The sequence below is a fragment of the Symphodus melops genome, assembly GCF_947650265.1.
Source record: "Symphodus melops genome assembly, chromosome: 9".
NCBI lineage: Eukaryota > Metazoa > Chordata > Actinopteri > Labriformes > Labridae > Symphodus > Symphodus melops.
This window is the reverse complement of record NC_136699.1, coordinates 22,155,038-22,170,367: the sequence shown is the minus strand read 5'-3', so window position 1 is coordinate 22,170,367 and position 15,330 is coordinate 22,155,038. Positions and strand designations below refer to the sequence as shown.

The window sequence follows — 15,330 nt, the reverse complement described above, 5'->3', positions numbered from 1 at the left end:
CTAAACAAAGACACACAACACACACACACACACACACACACACACACACACACACAGCCAGTATTTTCAAACATCACTTTAAATACATTTAGACTTCTTGTGCTCTTCCAGTTCAAGGAAAAGAAACACACGTGTTTGTGGGTTGAAGGACTTTTTAAAGGAACCAAATGTATGAGCCTGTTTCATATGCTGCTGTATTGTTGTTGCTGTAACTGTCTGCTACCTTGGCTGATCTGGGTGCATCAAGTAACCTGTCTATCAGTGTTTGAAATTTGATTTGAAGAGGCCAATCAAACAGATCTAACTCATTGCACGCAGAATTAGCTATTAAGACATGTATTTCTTTATTTAGGCCACAGCAGATATACAGCGACTGGATCAACATCGCCATTATTGGAACAGATATGAAGTTATAGTACCGCTATTACTAAAAATATGTGTCAAACACAAGAGAACAAAATAAAAGTTTTACATTCAGTGCAAACCAGTTTACAGAATGCAGCTTTTACAGACCAAATGAACAGGCGCATCAGCAAAAAACAAACCTGCATCTGAGCAAGGAGTAGGCTATATGAAAGCAAAAACAATGTCTGAGTTTTTCTTCTATCAGACTGCCCAGGTCCTCAAACTTGGCCAAGTACCCCCCCCCCCCATCCTCCAGTGCAGACCCCCCCTCTTGCAAAATGTCTTTAAATTCCTTCCTCTTTCCTGATTTTATTAACAATTAATAATCTCCCTATTCATTTACTTCATTCACTAACAGCCTTCTGTCATGTCATCATCAGACTGCACAGCAGACTCTGATATGCAATAACATCTCAAAAGACATATTGTAAAATGTATTTTACAATTGGACTGTGGGAGGAAACTGGAGTACCTGGAAACTCCAAAGAGAAGCTCCCATTCTCTGTACAGAGCTATAACCCCCTGTACAGGCCTGCAGCCCTTGTTACCTGATCTATGTATTTAATGTTGTTTCTATTGTCTGAGTCTACGTGCCGGTGTTTCTAGGCTAGTGTTGTTATTGTGTTTACATGGCTGCAAACCAAAATTCTCCTCGAGGACAATTAAAGTTGAAGTGGATCAAAGAAGCATATCTCAGCAAGCATTAGTTTGGCAATAGCATACTAGGTTAAAATAATTCAAATCAATCTAAATCACATTTTAAGATCATGAAGTGTAATCCTCTTAATGGTGTTTCTCTCATAAGAAAGCTGATTAATAGAAAGGCTGTATTAGAATTAGTTTTTAAATGTCACAGTTGTCCATCAGTCACTGTTCCACATGAAGTGTCATCTTTTTTTTGTTTTTAAGATTTTGTGGCACACAAAGCTGTAAGTGTGAGGGAGAAAATGTTTGCTATGAATATATCAGTGTATTCCCCAGCTCTTTTGTGTGTGTGGCGTGTGTGGAAGTGTGCACGTGTGCGCGCGCGCCCCCCTCTGCCCGCCTGTCAGCTCGCCTCGACCACGTAGCAGCTTCCTCGCAGCGGCCGCCGCTTGTCTCAACTCTGCCTCCTCTCTCTCTCTCTCTCTCTCTCTCTCTCTCTCTCAGTCACACACACTCACACAGCAGCAGGAAGCCCATGTAGAACCACGTAGCACCAGCTTCGGATTTTAAACACCACCAGCAGCAGCAGCAGCGGCGGCAGAAGCAGCACTGAAGCAAAGCAATGGATCTGTTTGAGTTCGACTTCTTCAGAGACTGGGAGATTGAACAACCATGGTAAGTCCTGGACGCACAGCTTGAAGATACTGTGACTTATTTGTGTTATATTAAATTAATAAGCTTACACTGGTGAATGAACGGACACCGAAGCCCTGCTTTAGAGTTAAAATGAATGGTTTCATGCTTTTCTTTCTTTTGGGGGGAGATGGAAAGGCAGCCAAAGAGAGTCCCTCAGAAATCGTGCAAACCTCCTCTCTTTGTCACCTTATAGCTGCCGTTGTTGCTCCAGACGTAATGTCCATACGCACAGTTTATGGCCAGAGTAACGCAGATGGAAAATAATGCAATGTCAGTGGATGGTATCCTCATACTTCAGGTGGCAGAACTGTGAGTCAAAGATCTAATGTTGAACAATGTTGGCCAACAGAGTTTAGGTGAGTTTGCTGCTGCTGCTGATGAGAGAGAGAGAGAGAGAGAGAGAGAGAGAGAGAGAGAGAGAGAGAGAGAGAGAGAGAGAGAGAGAGAGAGAGAGAGAGAGAGAGAGAGAGAGAGAGAGAGAGAGAGAGAGAGAGAGAGAGAGAGAGAGAGAGGGGATTGGTCAGCGGAGCCTTAATTAATTTTCCACGTGTGTTGTTGTGCATTTGTTGTGTCAGCCCGATTTGCCTGTTTGCAACTGGGAATAATGTTAATATTTCTTTATGAATTCAAGTTATCTTTTCAATTAATAAAACTTTTTATTTGTCCATTTGGTGCTGCTTTCAATAATTATTAAAGTCACGTGTTTCTTGATTAATAATAAATGTGAATATTAATATATTATTTTACAATTCGTTTAATATACAAGTTAACAGTTTGGAAACAGTGATTGTATAATCAATAGAATATTAATATCATGTTGCTTCTGTCAGCTGTATATTTGGACTATTTTCCACATTTTAGATTAATATTATAACAATCAAACCTAATTGCTCAGTAGTCTGTCGTCTCTGAACCGAAAGTTTAGGGGTTCGATTCCTAGCTCCTGCAGCCACATGTCTAATGTGTTTTTGGGCAAAACACTTAACCCTCCCGCTGCTTTGTCGGCGGCGTATGAATGGGTTTAGTGACTTCTGATGCCCAATGTTGTAATTTGTTGTTGTCATTTACGTATCAGATATATCAGACTGACTGTGCTGCTCAAGAAAGACGGAGGGGGAACATCAAATACAATTCTTACACATTAGTTTAAAAGATTTAATTTGGAAAACCTGTCATGTGAAGACAGCACAATGCAATGCTGGGATTAAATCTGTGCAGCCTCACACATACCAACAACAATAATAACATTATTCCTTAAAATAACAAAGTATTGGTATTGGGACATATGTATCAGAAACGGGGTCGGAGCTGAAGAAAAGTGGATCAATGCATCTCCACAGGACTGACAACCTGTGTGAACTATAGTGCTGACACTATTTTTTAAATGCTAAATTATTTAATGTTTGCGCTTAACACACATGTTAATGAATTAATTGTGAACAGTTTCAGACAGTTTTTTAATGTTAAGGAGGTTAAGTACATACTTTAAAAATGCCTCTTCAGTCCAACTGTGTATTGGGAGAACAATCACCTGGCAACCGTCTCCAGCGGGGAGAATCTCAGCGAAGACGGTGACGCACACTAGAAAAGAGCCCCGGAGAAGGTTACTTAGCACTGCTGAGGGCCAAACAACAGGCTCATGGCGTCTACACGTGTACCCTACATTTACCCCCCCCCCCCCCCCCCCCCCCCCATGTGCTCTACATGTACCTCTCCCATGTACCATGTTCTTTACAATGACCCCCCCCCCTTTTGTATTTAATGGTTCTTTTTTAACTTTGTTTTAAATGTTGTTGATACACAATTCTGACACCAATTTCACTAAACGCTGATGAGAACTTGTAACTCAAATGTTTCAAAGCCACCGAAGTCATCCCTCTTTACTAAACGGCAAAGAAAGCGCACAATCCTCAGGGATAAAACGTGCTAAAGATGCTGCGTTAACTATATTTGAGTTAGCCTATCCGCAGCATGAGCGAGCGCCAGCCACAAATCAGATTGATTTTTATTGTTTCCAATTATAGAGCGTAATAACTGCCCAGCAGCCCAACGCGTTTCCCCCCCCGACGCCATGTTTCTATTTCCTCGTTTGCTCATTGTAGACAAACAGGAAAGGAGAAAACAAGGGTGCACTACGAGGCGCCGGCACTTCCTTTTTCTTAATTATGTTGTTTTTCAAAGTGAAGATGAAAGTGCATAAATAATATCTACATTTGCATCAGCTTTGACTTGTGTCAACACCGGACACTGTCAAGTTATGTGCAAAGTACCAGAGCCATAAAGGCTTCCCAGAGAGAGACTGCCTGAAAGCCTGCACGGATATTTTGGACCCATCAAGTGCAGAACATGTTGATTCTCTATGTCTTCTGCCAGGCGCTCCAGGAAGCTGCTTTGATGTCACTGATGTCTCAGTGCTCATAAATGTTAAAAAGGATTTAACTGTCCAAGATTATTAGAAGAGAAACCGAGAGACCAACATGTAGAGATGGTCCTATGCTCTCAAATTCTATTGGTTTTTCAGGTATGAAAGCCGACACAATCGTCGAGTGGAAAATCTGTCAAATCGGACTTTAAAGTCTGCTATTGATGTATGGCTCAGGCTCGATAGCAGATCTTCCTTAAGAAAGATAAAAGAGAGAGAAAACAATCCTGAAACTCCCAACACCTTTGTTAAATCTGAATCAATCTGTAGGTTTTCCCCCCCTGAAGAAAAATGCTTTCACAGCTCCTCTCTTAGTTCCTCCTCCTCTCGCGCTCCTCAGGCTCGCTCAGAGATCTGAAGGTTTTGTATTCTTTCAATGGGACTTCAATTGAACGTTGCATGGCTCTTGTGGTAATTGCTGATTGTGTAGCTCACTAATCATGGCAGAAGATCATGGGGGAGATTGCTTTGAATGTTAATTGACACTAAATGGTGATTGGCTAAACCATTTAAGAAGTGAATTGTACCTGACTACACATTTTTCAGCATTGACATAAAATGTACCAGCAGACGGATGTTTAAGGACTTAAAAGACCCTTATTGTAATATTAACTTAAAGGCTATTCATCCCTTTATTTTAGAGACAGGACAGCGGATAGAGTCAGAAATCTAGGAGAGAGGTGAAGTGGAAAATTACATGCAAGAAGGGAGGCAAAGGTGGGATTCAAACCCATATATTTTTTATGTAATTTTATATGAAATTTGTTGTATTTAGTTTCCTTTATTGCTGATTCAAATGTTATGTTCAAAGTATTGTTTTTGTAAAATCCCTGGTCATTGTTGGTAAACCTGCGGTATAAAAGTGCTTTTACTAGTCAGAAGACTAGAAAAGAAATATACAAGCTCAAGTCCATTTGCCAAAGACTCTATGTAGCGAGCCTGAGTGATTAATTAAGCATGATGTTTTAATGCATCAGAGTTAACCAGTTCATCATTTAACCAGTTAATTGATTACTGGTTTAACTGGATGGCAGGTTCATCCTTAGTTTATACTGATCACTTAACATAGCATCCTCTGCCCTGTGTGTCAATGTGCTCTGAATGGGGGAATGTGACAGCGAGAGTAAAAGAGCTTTAATTGGTCAGAAGACGAGATGGTGCGTTTTATTTTTCAGTCCAAAAATGTGGTGAAACATTGATGATTGAAGTGTGCATCCTAGCTTAATGATGAGCCTCGGCTTGGCAGACCAACTCCACCAAATGTTATTTCACAACATCAGCTGCTGCTCAGAGGCTGTGAAAGGAAGTGGGTTCTTCCCAAACTGACAACAAATTACAACAAAAATGTAAGAGTGCTGGCAAGTGCAAAACAAAATGAAAAAGTAAGAAACACTAACTAAATGTGAGACAAATTTACATTTAAGAAAAAAAAAAAAACAATAACAAATTGAAAACACTTTTACCAAGGACAAAATGCATTTTATAAAACAAATTTGCGAAACACTTTTATACGCGCTGAGACAAATTTACAAGTGGCAGAATATTGATGGAAAGGGAATGTGTCATTGTGTTTGTTTGGCGGAAAGACTTGGCAACCAGTGATATGTAATTTGTGGTGACAGAAAGATGTTTTGTGGAAGTCACGTGAGCCAGATGATGTCAGTTGGCTTTTCCTGTAGACCAGGGGTGTCCAAAGTGCGGCCCGGGGGCCATTTGTGGCCCTTGAGTGGATTTTTTGTGGCCCTTGACTTCAAATCGAAGAAGCAGAAGATTTTGGCCCCAGGCCTCATCAGATGCCATATTTCATTCTTTTTTTCTTTTTCATGTTAGCGAGGGAGACCTATAAAAGCCTGAATATTCTTTCCAGAAAATTAGAACACAACAGTTTCCCACTGAAATTAGTTATTGTGTATTTACATTATTTTTTGAAGAGGTCAAAATACAAAAAGTTCCTTCCAATATTTAAAAAAAACAAACAAACAAACCCTGTGGCCCGTGAGCGATTCTAACACGACAATTTTGGCCCGCAAGAAAAAAAGTTTGGACACCACTGCTGTAGACGGTCTCTTTTAAAGGTCTCCATTGAGACCAGATTTGCACTTCCGGGTCACTTGCAGCATCTGGTGCATTTCCTTTCCGTCAAGATTCTGCCACTTGTTAATTTGTCTCAGCGCTCGTAGTGTTTGACATTTCCATTGGTGAAAGTGTTTTGGGTTTTGTAACTTTGCTTTATCAAATGTAAAAAAAAAAATTTTTAACACATTTTTCTCAAGCTTTATAAAAGTGTTTCACACTTTTTAATTTAGTTGCGTACTTCCCAGCCACAGTAGAGTTCAGCACAGCATCAGTTTTTTGAACAGGAGTTTAAAAACTCATCACTGAGCCGTGAGGTCCTCTCGTGCGTCTGCACTCTCTCCCTGTCTTTCACTCTCTCTCGTGCATGCAGCAATTTTAAGAAAACAGGTTGGAAATATACACAAGCAGCCGCCCAGGTATCGTCTATTTGTGGCTACTGTCCACGGTCCTGAAGGCATCCAATGACAGCAAATAATTGATTTTCTATTGTTCTTTAGATTAGGGAGATATGTGGATTATCTTTTTTTCACAGCACTTTCTTGGCCGTGCCATTTTAAGATGTTTTTTTGTTCTGCAGCCGATAAATGAAGAGAAGTTTGTCATGTTTATGATGCTGAAGCCTGAAGACTGAGAAGTCTTAAAGTTTCTTGAGATTATATTTCCAAACTGTAAAGAAAATATAATATTATATAATGAACGTATTTGTAGTTGACTTATTAAGATATTTCATGGAAACACATCAGCGTGCTAACACAAAACCTAAAAATAACATGAGTAAGTGAAGAGATAAAGAATACATTGAACCGGAGAGCTGCCATATTCCTTCAACAGCTCGGGTTAGGGGGCGGCTGCAGACTGTGACAAAGAAAACCAAATATTTGAGATCATACAGTATCGTGTTTCATAGAGCTGAAGGAGCATTCACATTACACACATTTCATCCATTCATAATAAACAAATCATTGAACAAGTGAAAGTGTTCCCAGATTTGAATTAACTGGCAATTGGGTGAATGCAAAGTAATAGTGAGAACTTGAGGACTGATTAGGCTCTAATATTCTACAGATGTTACTTGTTCATGCAGCATCTTTCAGGATTTAGCTGATGCATCATAGAAACATTACACAAGTTCACAAATAATCAGTTCAAGTCCCCCATCTGTGACATATTAAGATTAAAAAACATCCTACCTCACCTCATGAGACGACGGGAACAAGGTTTAACTCTTCTTACCTCAATCAGAACTGAACCGGGGAAACGTTTGCTGCTCCCTTTACTCGGAACCAATTACAAAAAGAGCTGAAACTTAACCACCTTCTCACATTAGATAATTTTAAGAGTAAGTTCAATGACTCTGTTGCTGTTTGTTATTTGTGTCTTTTAATGTCTAATCATGTTTCTTTATTGTCATTTGTATGCTTGACTGCTCGTTGTTTGTGCTGCTGCCTGTCTTAGCCAGGACTCTTGAAAAACAGATTTTATTCTCAGTGAGTTTCTTTCCTGGTTAAATAAAAAAAGAAAAGAATATGAGCTGAAAGGCTGTGTTACGATGAGATAGAGCTATTGCTTTATCAATATCAATTCAGCAAAAAAACATTAAGATATGATTTTTGGTCCATATCGCCTAGCCTTGTTTAAATATAAATAATTCTACTTATATGGTATTTCTATTGTTGCTACAGTGTTTGTCAGTTTAAGATAGATAGATAGATAGATAGATAGATAGATAGATAGATAGATAGATAGATAGATAGATAGATAGATAGATAGATAGATAGATAGATAGATAGAAGTAGTGAAACTAGTAAACTGGTGCTAATGAAATGAGGAGCGTACATGTGTTTGACAGGATTGGAGAAAGAGAGCACAACAGATACAGAGACTTGACAGTCAGTGCTCGGTAGCTTGTGCCCTCATCCACCTAAGATACTAATACAACACACACACGCACATACTAACACACACACTCACATGCACCATGTCAGGATGTCGGCAAAGCCTCTGCCAAGAGGAACATGGTGCTGCTTAAGAATGTTACCACACACGCCCCCTCACACACGCACACACACACACACATTTCTCTCCTGTGTTGTAGGAACAATAACTGTTGATTTTGTACATATATGTCCATGAGACTGTATTTGTGTGCTTTTTTCAGGCTTGTTTGGATTTGTGTTTGAGGCATCGATAGATTTTTTTTTTTATTATAAACTTTATTTGTAAAGGGACCATGTACAATTAAACATAAATGTTGCCATTTGATGTATTGCACCAGAGTTAGCTCAGAGCTAGTTTACATCTGCAGTCCCTCAGATGTCAGGGGGGCTTTGGATCAGCGGTAGAGATGATCCTCTTGGATCTCAGCTCCTGCAGTACACATCTCTGGGAAAGACACTGAAGCCCAAATTGCCCCAGGTGGCATAACCAGGGGTGTTTGAATGCATGTGAATGGGATTAGTAAATACCAATGGGCACTTTACGTAGAGTTGTCTTCAATCAGCGTTGGAATGTTTGTGAAAATGACGTAGGGTTAAAACCGTGCAGCCTGAGGTGGTTTAAATAGTGACTCTCTTTCTAAATGGCACAGATGCTGCCTCTGACTTCTCCTGTTCTCTTTAGAGATGGCATCATGAGGTGAAGACTTGATACAGTAAATGATGCCCAGTACTCTTCAGTTTCCTCCACTTCTGTTGTTTGCCACCAACAGGTGTTCTCTTATTTGCTATTTCCTCGGTCCTCGGCCGAACTGGAACTAGTTCCAGACCCGCCATGTTGAGGATCGTCCCTAAGCTCTTATAGTGAAAGGAGGAGAGAGGATCGAGGAGCGAGGAGGCAGATCTGAGGAGTAATGACCGAGGAGACACGAGTCCTGACTTCACCGAAGTCTTTTCACTGACAGACACGCCCCCTTCTGTCAGCTGTCAATGCAAACCAACACAAGTCCATTTTTAAATGTTTGAACTATGTAGTAATCATCTTGTCATGAATGCTACTGGCTATGACAGAAACTGTGCATTTCAACAGAACTTAAAATAAAAATGCATCCCCATACATTTGATTATAAAAACTGATTATCATAAATCAGTCAGATTTTTTTTTATTACTCTTATTGCTGCTGTTCCAATATTAAGAAGAGAAGCAGTTAGATAAACCTGAACTCTCAACATTGAAAAATGTTTTTTTTAAATCTACAACCAAATTAAATCTCAAAAGCTGCATAATTTCATAACAATATGTGAGTATTTGAACTGTTCGAATAGATTACAGATCAGCTGGGATCTGTTTCTCTACTAGCTGCCACACAACACTTTCATATCCAGTACAACATCAGACTCCTTCATAATGGCTGCTTCTGCTGCTCTGTGTCTGCGTACTGAATTCCCCCCGTCAAGAAATATCATCACGTTTTTCATATTGTGAGATTTCGTCACATGCTACGAGATGCAGAGAGTTTAGAGTTCTTCTATTTAAACAGTGATAGAAAATCTGAATTTGAAAGCAGGACGTCACAGAGAAAGTCAGAGTAAGATGGAGAGGTTTACTCTAGCCTACGCCAATTTACTGTGAGGTTTCAAAAGGTCATCCTCTATGGAGGCCTCTGAGGCAAATGACATTATTTACAGCGAGTCGACAGAGGCATCAAGACCCAGAGAAACACACAGAGTGAACGACGGAGTGGAAGGAAGAGAGTGGGTTTGAATGTAGCTGGTAGTGTTAACAGGAGAACTCGGATGACGTTTGTACTCTTTACTGATGATGAGCATGTCAACGCCGTGGGCTTGAGCATGCACAAAGCGTCTTGTAGTGCAGCCCAGGTGTCGTTCCTACTTTCTACCCTACTCAACTGTCATTTTAAGCCCAACGCTCTGTAGCGCCCAGGGGCGTGTTTGTCATGAAATGAGGCGTTGTCAGGCACAGTAAAGGCACGGTCCTCGTTTGAGGATGCAGGAAATGACCACCAGTCTGTTTGCGCTTTTACAGGATGTATAAGACAGATGAGCAGACGTTGGTGAGTTTGAGATTCACGTCCACTGAGCTCGTTTCAAACACGCAACAGTGCAGCTACTTTAGAGTTTGAATTCAGTGCTTTGCTGATACATTCAAATGAAGTGTTTATTGAAATTGTTTGTTTTTCAGCTCTCTGCGTGTTCACCCCAGATCATCTTCTGACTGACTGCTTAACTCCTCCAGATGTGTGTTCGGTCTGTCTTTATTTAATCCCCTTCATTCACATTTATACGCTACTGAAGAAGCATCGAAAGCAACTTGGGGTTGAGCATCTGAGTGTGTTGGGAGAGACGACCGACTGTACACAGCCTCCGCTCAGTGACTTTTAAATAGTTACTTTAGTGCATGAAATGCACATCCCTAGCATGCGTCAAGTTGAAAAGGAAGGGTTAAGGCAACCTGTGATACGCCTTGCAACACATACCGACTGTTAAGGTTAGGAAACGGGACTGGTTAAGGTTAGGAAACAAGACTGGTTAAGGTTAGGAAACAAGACTGGTTAAGGTTAGGAAACGGGACTGGTTAAGGTTAGGAAACAAGACTGGTTAAGGTTAGGAAACAAGACTGGTTAAGGTTAGGAAACAAGACTGGTTAAGGTTAGGAAACGGGACTGGTTAAGGTTAGGAAACAAGACTGGTTAAGGTTAGGAAACAAGACTGGTTAAGGTTAGGAAACGGGACTGGTTAAGGTTAGGAAACAAGACTGGTTAAGGTTAGGAAACGGGACTGGTTAAGGTTAGGAAACGGGACTGGTTAAGGTTAGGAAACAAGACTGGTTAAGGTTAGGAAACAAGACTGGTTAAGGTTAGGAAACGGGACTGGTTAAGGTTAGGAAACAAGACTGGTTAAGGTTAGGAAACGGGACTGGTTAAGGTTAGGAAACAAGACTGGTTAAGGTTAGGAAACAAGACTGGTTATGGTTAGGAAACAAGACTGGTTATGGTTAGGAAACGAGACTGGGAGAGGGTTAGGGTATAGTTGTCTATGGGTTGACTCCTCCTGATGAAAGTTAGGGATTGGCCTATCATATGCACGCAAAATTGCAATTTGGCGTATGCATTGCACGACATTTCAATGTTGTGTTATTTGTATGCAAACTGTGAGACTGGGCTGGTTAAGGGAAGGAGGAGGAAGGGAAGAGACGGTGGGTAGGTTGAAGAAATGAGAAAACACAGTTGAGCTTGTTGGCTGGTTGAAGGCTGGGTTTAGCTTTGCCCTCCTCCTGAATCAAATTAAAAACGTCAACTTTACTGAAACTCTTTATGACCCTCAAAATGATCTTCCTGAATCATATTTATTATCTGTTTTTCTCCAGAGGCAGAAAAGCCTTCATCAAGTAATGACACTGACATCTGTCACAACAGCGATTACAATACACTCAAATAAATAGTTTGATTTGTGTTTAATGACTTTTTCCCTAAACAGCTCATCATTTGAAAAAACATTAACTTAAGCTATCAACAGACAAATGGGATGTCTGGTGATTTACAAATGATAGTAAAACAAACAGATGATAAACTGAATGTGACTTCAGGGATTCGATAAACTCCTGATTTGTTTCCGTAAAAAATAAAGAAAATAGTGCTGTAACTCTGAATTTGCCCTTTGAGTCTGAAACAGCACAGGGCAAGGGTCTGTCAAACTTGAGAATATTAACCATTATTTTGCTGCGGGTAATGAACATCTTTAGACACAGTACATCTTATATCTTTGTAGACAGAGTTGAGTTTATAATTGTGTGGACTGACTGCCCTAATGCTTCAGTTAAGCCTCATTAGCCCGTTGATAGAGGGCGGTGGTTTGGTGAGGACACGCTGGAAGCTGTAGACCTTAACTCTGCCACTTCAACTATTGAAGAGAAAATTGTAAACAGGGAGCTCAATCAATAAGCTGTATGTGTGTGGGCCTCACTCTCACTGGCTGTGTGTAAATGTGCGTCTCTCGTGTCTATGCGTGATGCCCAGGCTGTCTAAATGTGTATTGATCCAGAGCTGGTGTTTTGTGTATCTGAGGGTCTGCTGTGATTTAATTTCATTAAGTCTGCCTCGCACACAAATGATGATGGATAAAACCGACTCAGGCATCATTTATCTGTATTTTTATGAAAAGTAGTCTCATGACCTTTAAGTCTCTCTGGATTTAAGCTTGATGCATTTTGGGTAGTTGGAGGACCATTCCTTTAATATTTGACTCCGTATTCTAGCACGTCAGGTGAGACAGGGCGGTCTGTGTCGATACTTAGGCTCATATTCAAAAGGTTTGTGTGCTTTTTCCTCTTGGACACAAACACGCCAACTCTGGACACATATTTGTGTGCTAATTTGTTGGTTCATCTGTTTGTGATCACACACTGTAATAGCCAATGAGAGCCTGAGTTAAAACAAGGGAAACGGTAAATGGCCTTGAGCTTGTGTAGTTCTTTTGCCTTCTGACTACACAAAGCACTATTACACCGCGAGTCACACCTACGCTATGAAGAAGGAGATAACTCATGTCAGAGGGATCAATCTTCCTGGATGACATCTAACTTGTAATAGATGAAGAATGTCGTTCCAGTGTAATGGTAAGCTCATCGGCTCCCCGAGCCTGTGTACAATGTGCAATCATCAAGAGCCTGCGTGTGCCTGTGTCGGGGTGACAATTGAAAGCAGGTCACGTCAACACATTTTGACAGAAATGACACTAAGGCTTTGTTCACATTGGACTTCCAAATCTCATTTTTAGCACATGTAGATTGTATGTCGAACGTTTTTTCGCCAGCCTGGACACAAAAAGCCACATAAGATCTGATTTTCCAAATCTGATTCAAAAGACATTGACATGTGGTTTCGAATGCGATTCAAATCTGATTCCTACAGATCCGATTCAATCTGAACGTCTTGGTCACTTCACTTCTTGGTGTCTTCTGCGTCACTCGCAATGCGACACCATTGACAATGACAACGACATAGATCCAGCAACTCGGAAGTTAACTCTGGTCTGGTGGTTTGTGTCAGAAATAGACACACTTCTCAGAAATAGACACACTTCTCTGTCATCCACTTTGCTGTTGTATTTCCTGGGAGTAACCTGTTACCATAGAAATCAATGTGGATTAGACTATGTCAATACGGATGGGCAGATCGGATCTGGTCACTTGCAATTTGTAATGTTGACAGTCAGTCAGTCAGATCGGATTCTTAACGGATTTGGGGAAAAATCGGATTGGGCGGCAGTCTGAAAAAAGCCTAAGTGCTTGTCTGTCTGGATCTGCTGAAGATTGAGGCCTTTTAAAACATGCACATCCCCAGTGTAGCAACCAGGTACGTGGGTGGCTCTGATGGTCTCATGCAGGAGGAAGTGACCGAGAAAACATCTGCTTTCCTGTCAGGCCCTTTTCTCGAGGCCCCAGGTGCAGTTTCACGAAACGGAAGGACAAGTAAGAGTGATTCACAGACTCCTCTGAGAGTCCTCGATTCAATGTTATTTCACCTCAGCTCACATTTCCAGTTCATTGACAACTTCAAACCTAAATGCTTCTCTTATAATTTGAAATCATGTCCTATTCAGAGTTATTTTATTTAGGTTGATTTAGTCTTGAACTGTGTCGCCTTTCTTCTAAGCTTATATTGCGTAGGAAAAGAACCTGTTTTACAAGACAGTTACATAATTGTAGTTTTCCAACACAGTGCTTCACACACACGATATTGCCTGTATATTTGTGTTGCTATTATTTCAATTTAATGGAAGTTATCAAGACTTATAAATCTGACATCTTGTATGCAAGCAGCTTTGCTTTTATGTGCCCATGGAGGGATCTGTATGCCGTTGCAGATAAGTGTTGTGTACTGTTGGGATGAATACAGAGGCAACATCAATCCTCTTATGTCAAGAACAGATAACATCACATCAGATTGAAAATGGCCAAACTGTGGATGTAAATCACCAGAGAGAAAAAGAGAGACCGGCACCACAACAGTATAATTCATATCATGTATTCATTTCGGTATATTAAGCCCCGTTTCCACACAGCAGTCCAGTACGGATCAGTACAGTTTGGTACGGTTTGGTTCAGTAAAGCCTGATCCGGTTTGTGTTTCCACAGCCACCTGTGCCCTATTTGGTAGGCGGCTTGTAAGCTGGATGACGATAGCCGCGTCAGCTACGTAATAGCGTCACATGATAGCAGCTAACAGCTAATCGCTAACTAATAAATTCAACAAAGGAGAAAAACAGGACACAAACAACCAACGATGACGACATTCAGCATTTTATCTACTTGGTCACTGGCATGTGACTCTTTATTGCAAAACTCATTCAAGCTTTGTTTCAGAGAAGGCTGTGTGCGGCGAGGACAAAGAAAGATGTAAACAATTGGCTGGGTATTTAAACACGGCGGGGTTGTGTTTACCGTTGTCAAACGGGAAGTGACGATTCTTTTGACCAATCAACGGACTGCAGTGTTTAGCTCCACCTTTTCGGGTCGGCTCGATATTCTTGGCACCCCAACTGAAGGGTCCCAAAAAGTAGAACGGTACGGTTCGGTTATTTGGGAACCTTTCCCAGGATTAGTCTCTGGAAACGCCACAAAATTCGTGCCGTACCGAGACAAACCGAACCGGACAGCTCGGGGGAGACGGGGCTTTAGACACCTTGTAAAATATATCAGCCATTGATTTATTTTCACGTACTTCTGCTCATAGACTACATTAAACAAGGACTGTGACATCACCGGTTGGTTTTTGAAGCCAAACAATGGCGGTCACCATGTTGAAAATTACTCTCCCCAACTTTTAGCCTTTTTGCAACCAGCTACATCACGGCTGCCTGTCAGTCACCAAGCCACGCCCCCATTTATGCAGATTTATGAACATTTGACACCAAATTGGTTTTATGAACCAGACTGTTTATTAAAATTGTAAATTGTAAAAATTGAAATGAATGGAAATTTCTTGGTTTCTGCAACCTCAAGTGGACACTCAGAGAACTGCAGTTTTTCACCTCAGCATTGATGTCATTTTTCAATACAGGATTTTTCTGCTTTGTTCTGGGGCTGTTGATATATATCTATTTATGTGTCACTCAGCTTCACCACCGCCC

General features: G+C 40.8%; 1 protein-coding gene across 2 annotated transcripts in view; it reads left to right on the top strand.

Annotated features, from left to right (window-relative positions):
* Positions 1-1,543: 1,543 nt before the first annotated feature.
* The window catches only part of aff2 (AF4/FMR2 family, member 2), a 92,380-nt gene continuing 78,593 nt past the window's right edge, over positions 1,544-15,330 (top strand). For both annotated transcript variants that reach the window (XM_079353052.1, XM_079353051.1), the window contains exon 1: positions 1,544-1,725. In XM_079353052.1, coding sequence (XP_079209178.1) covers positions 1,673-1,725 — 53 coding nt within the window. In that variant the 5' untranslated portion in view covers positions 1,544-1,672. The remainder of the gene's footprint in view (positions 1,726-15,330) is intronic.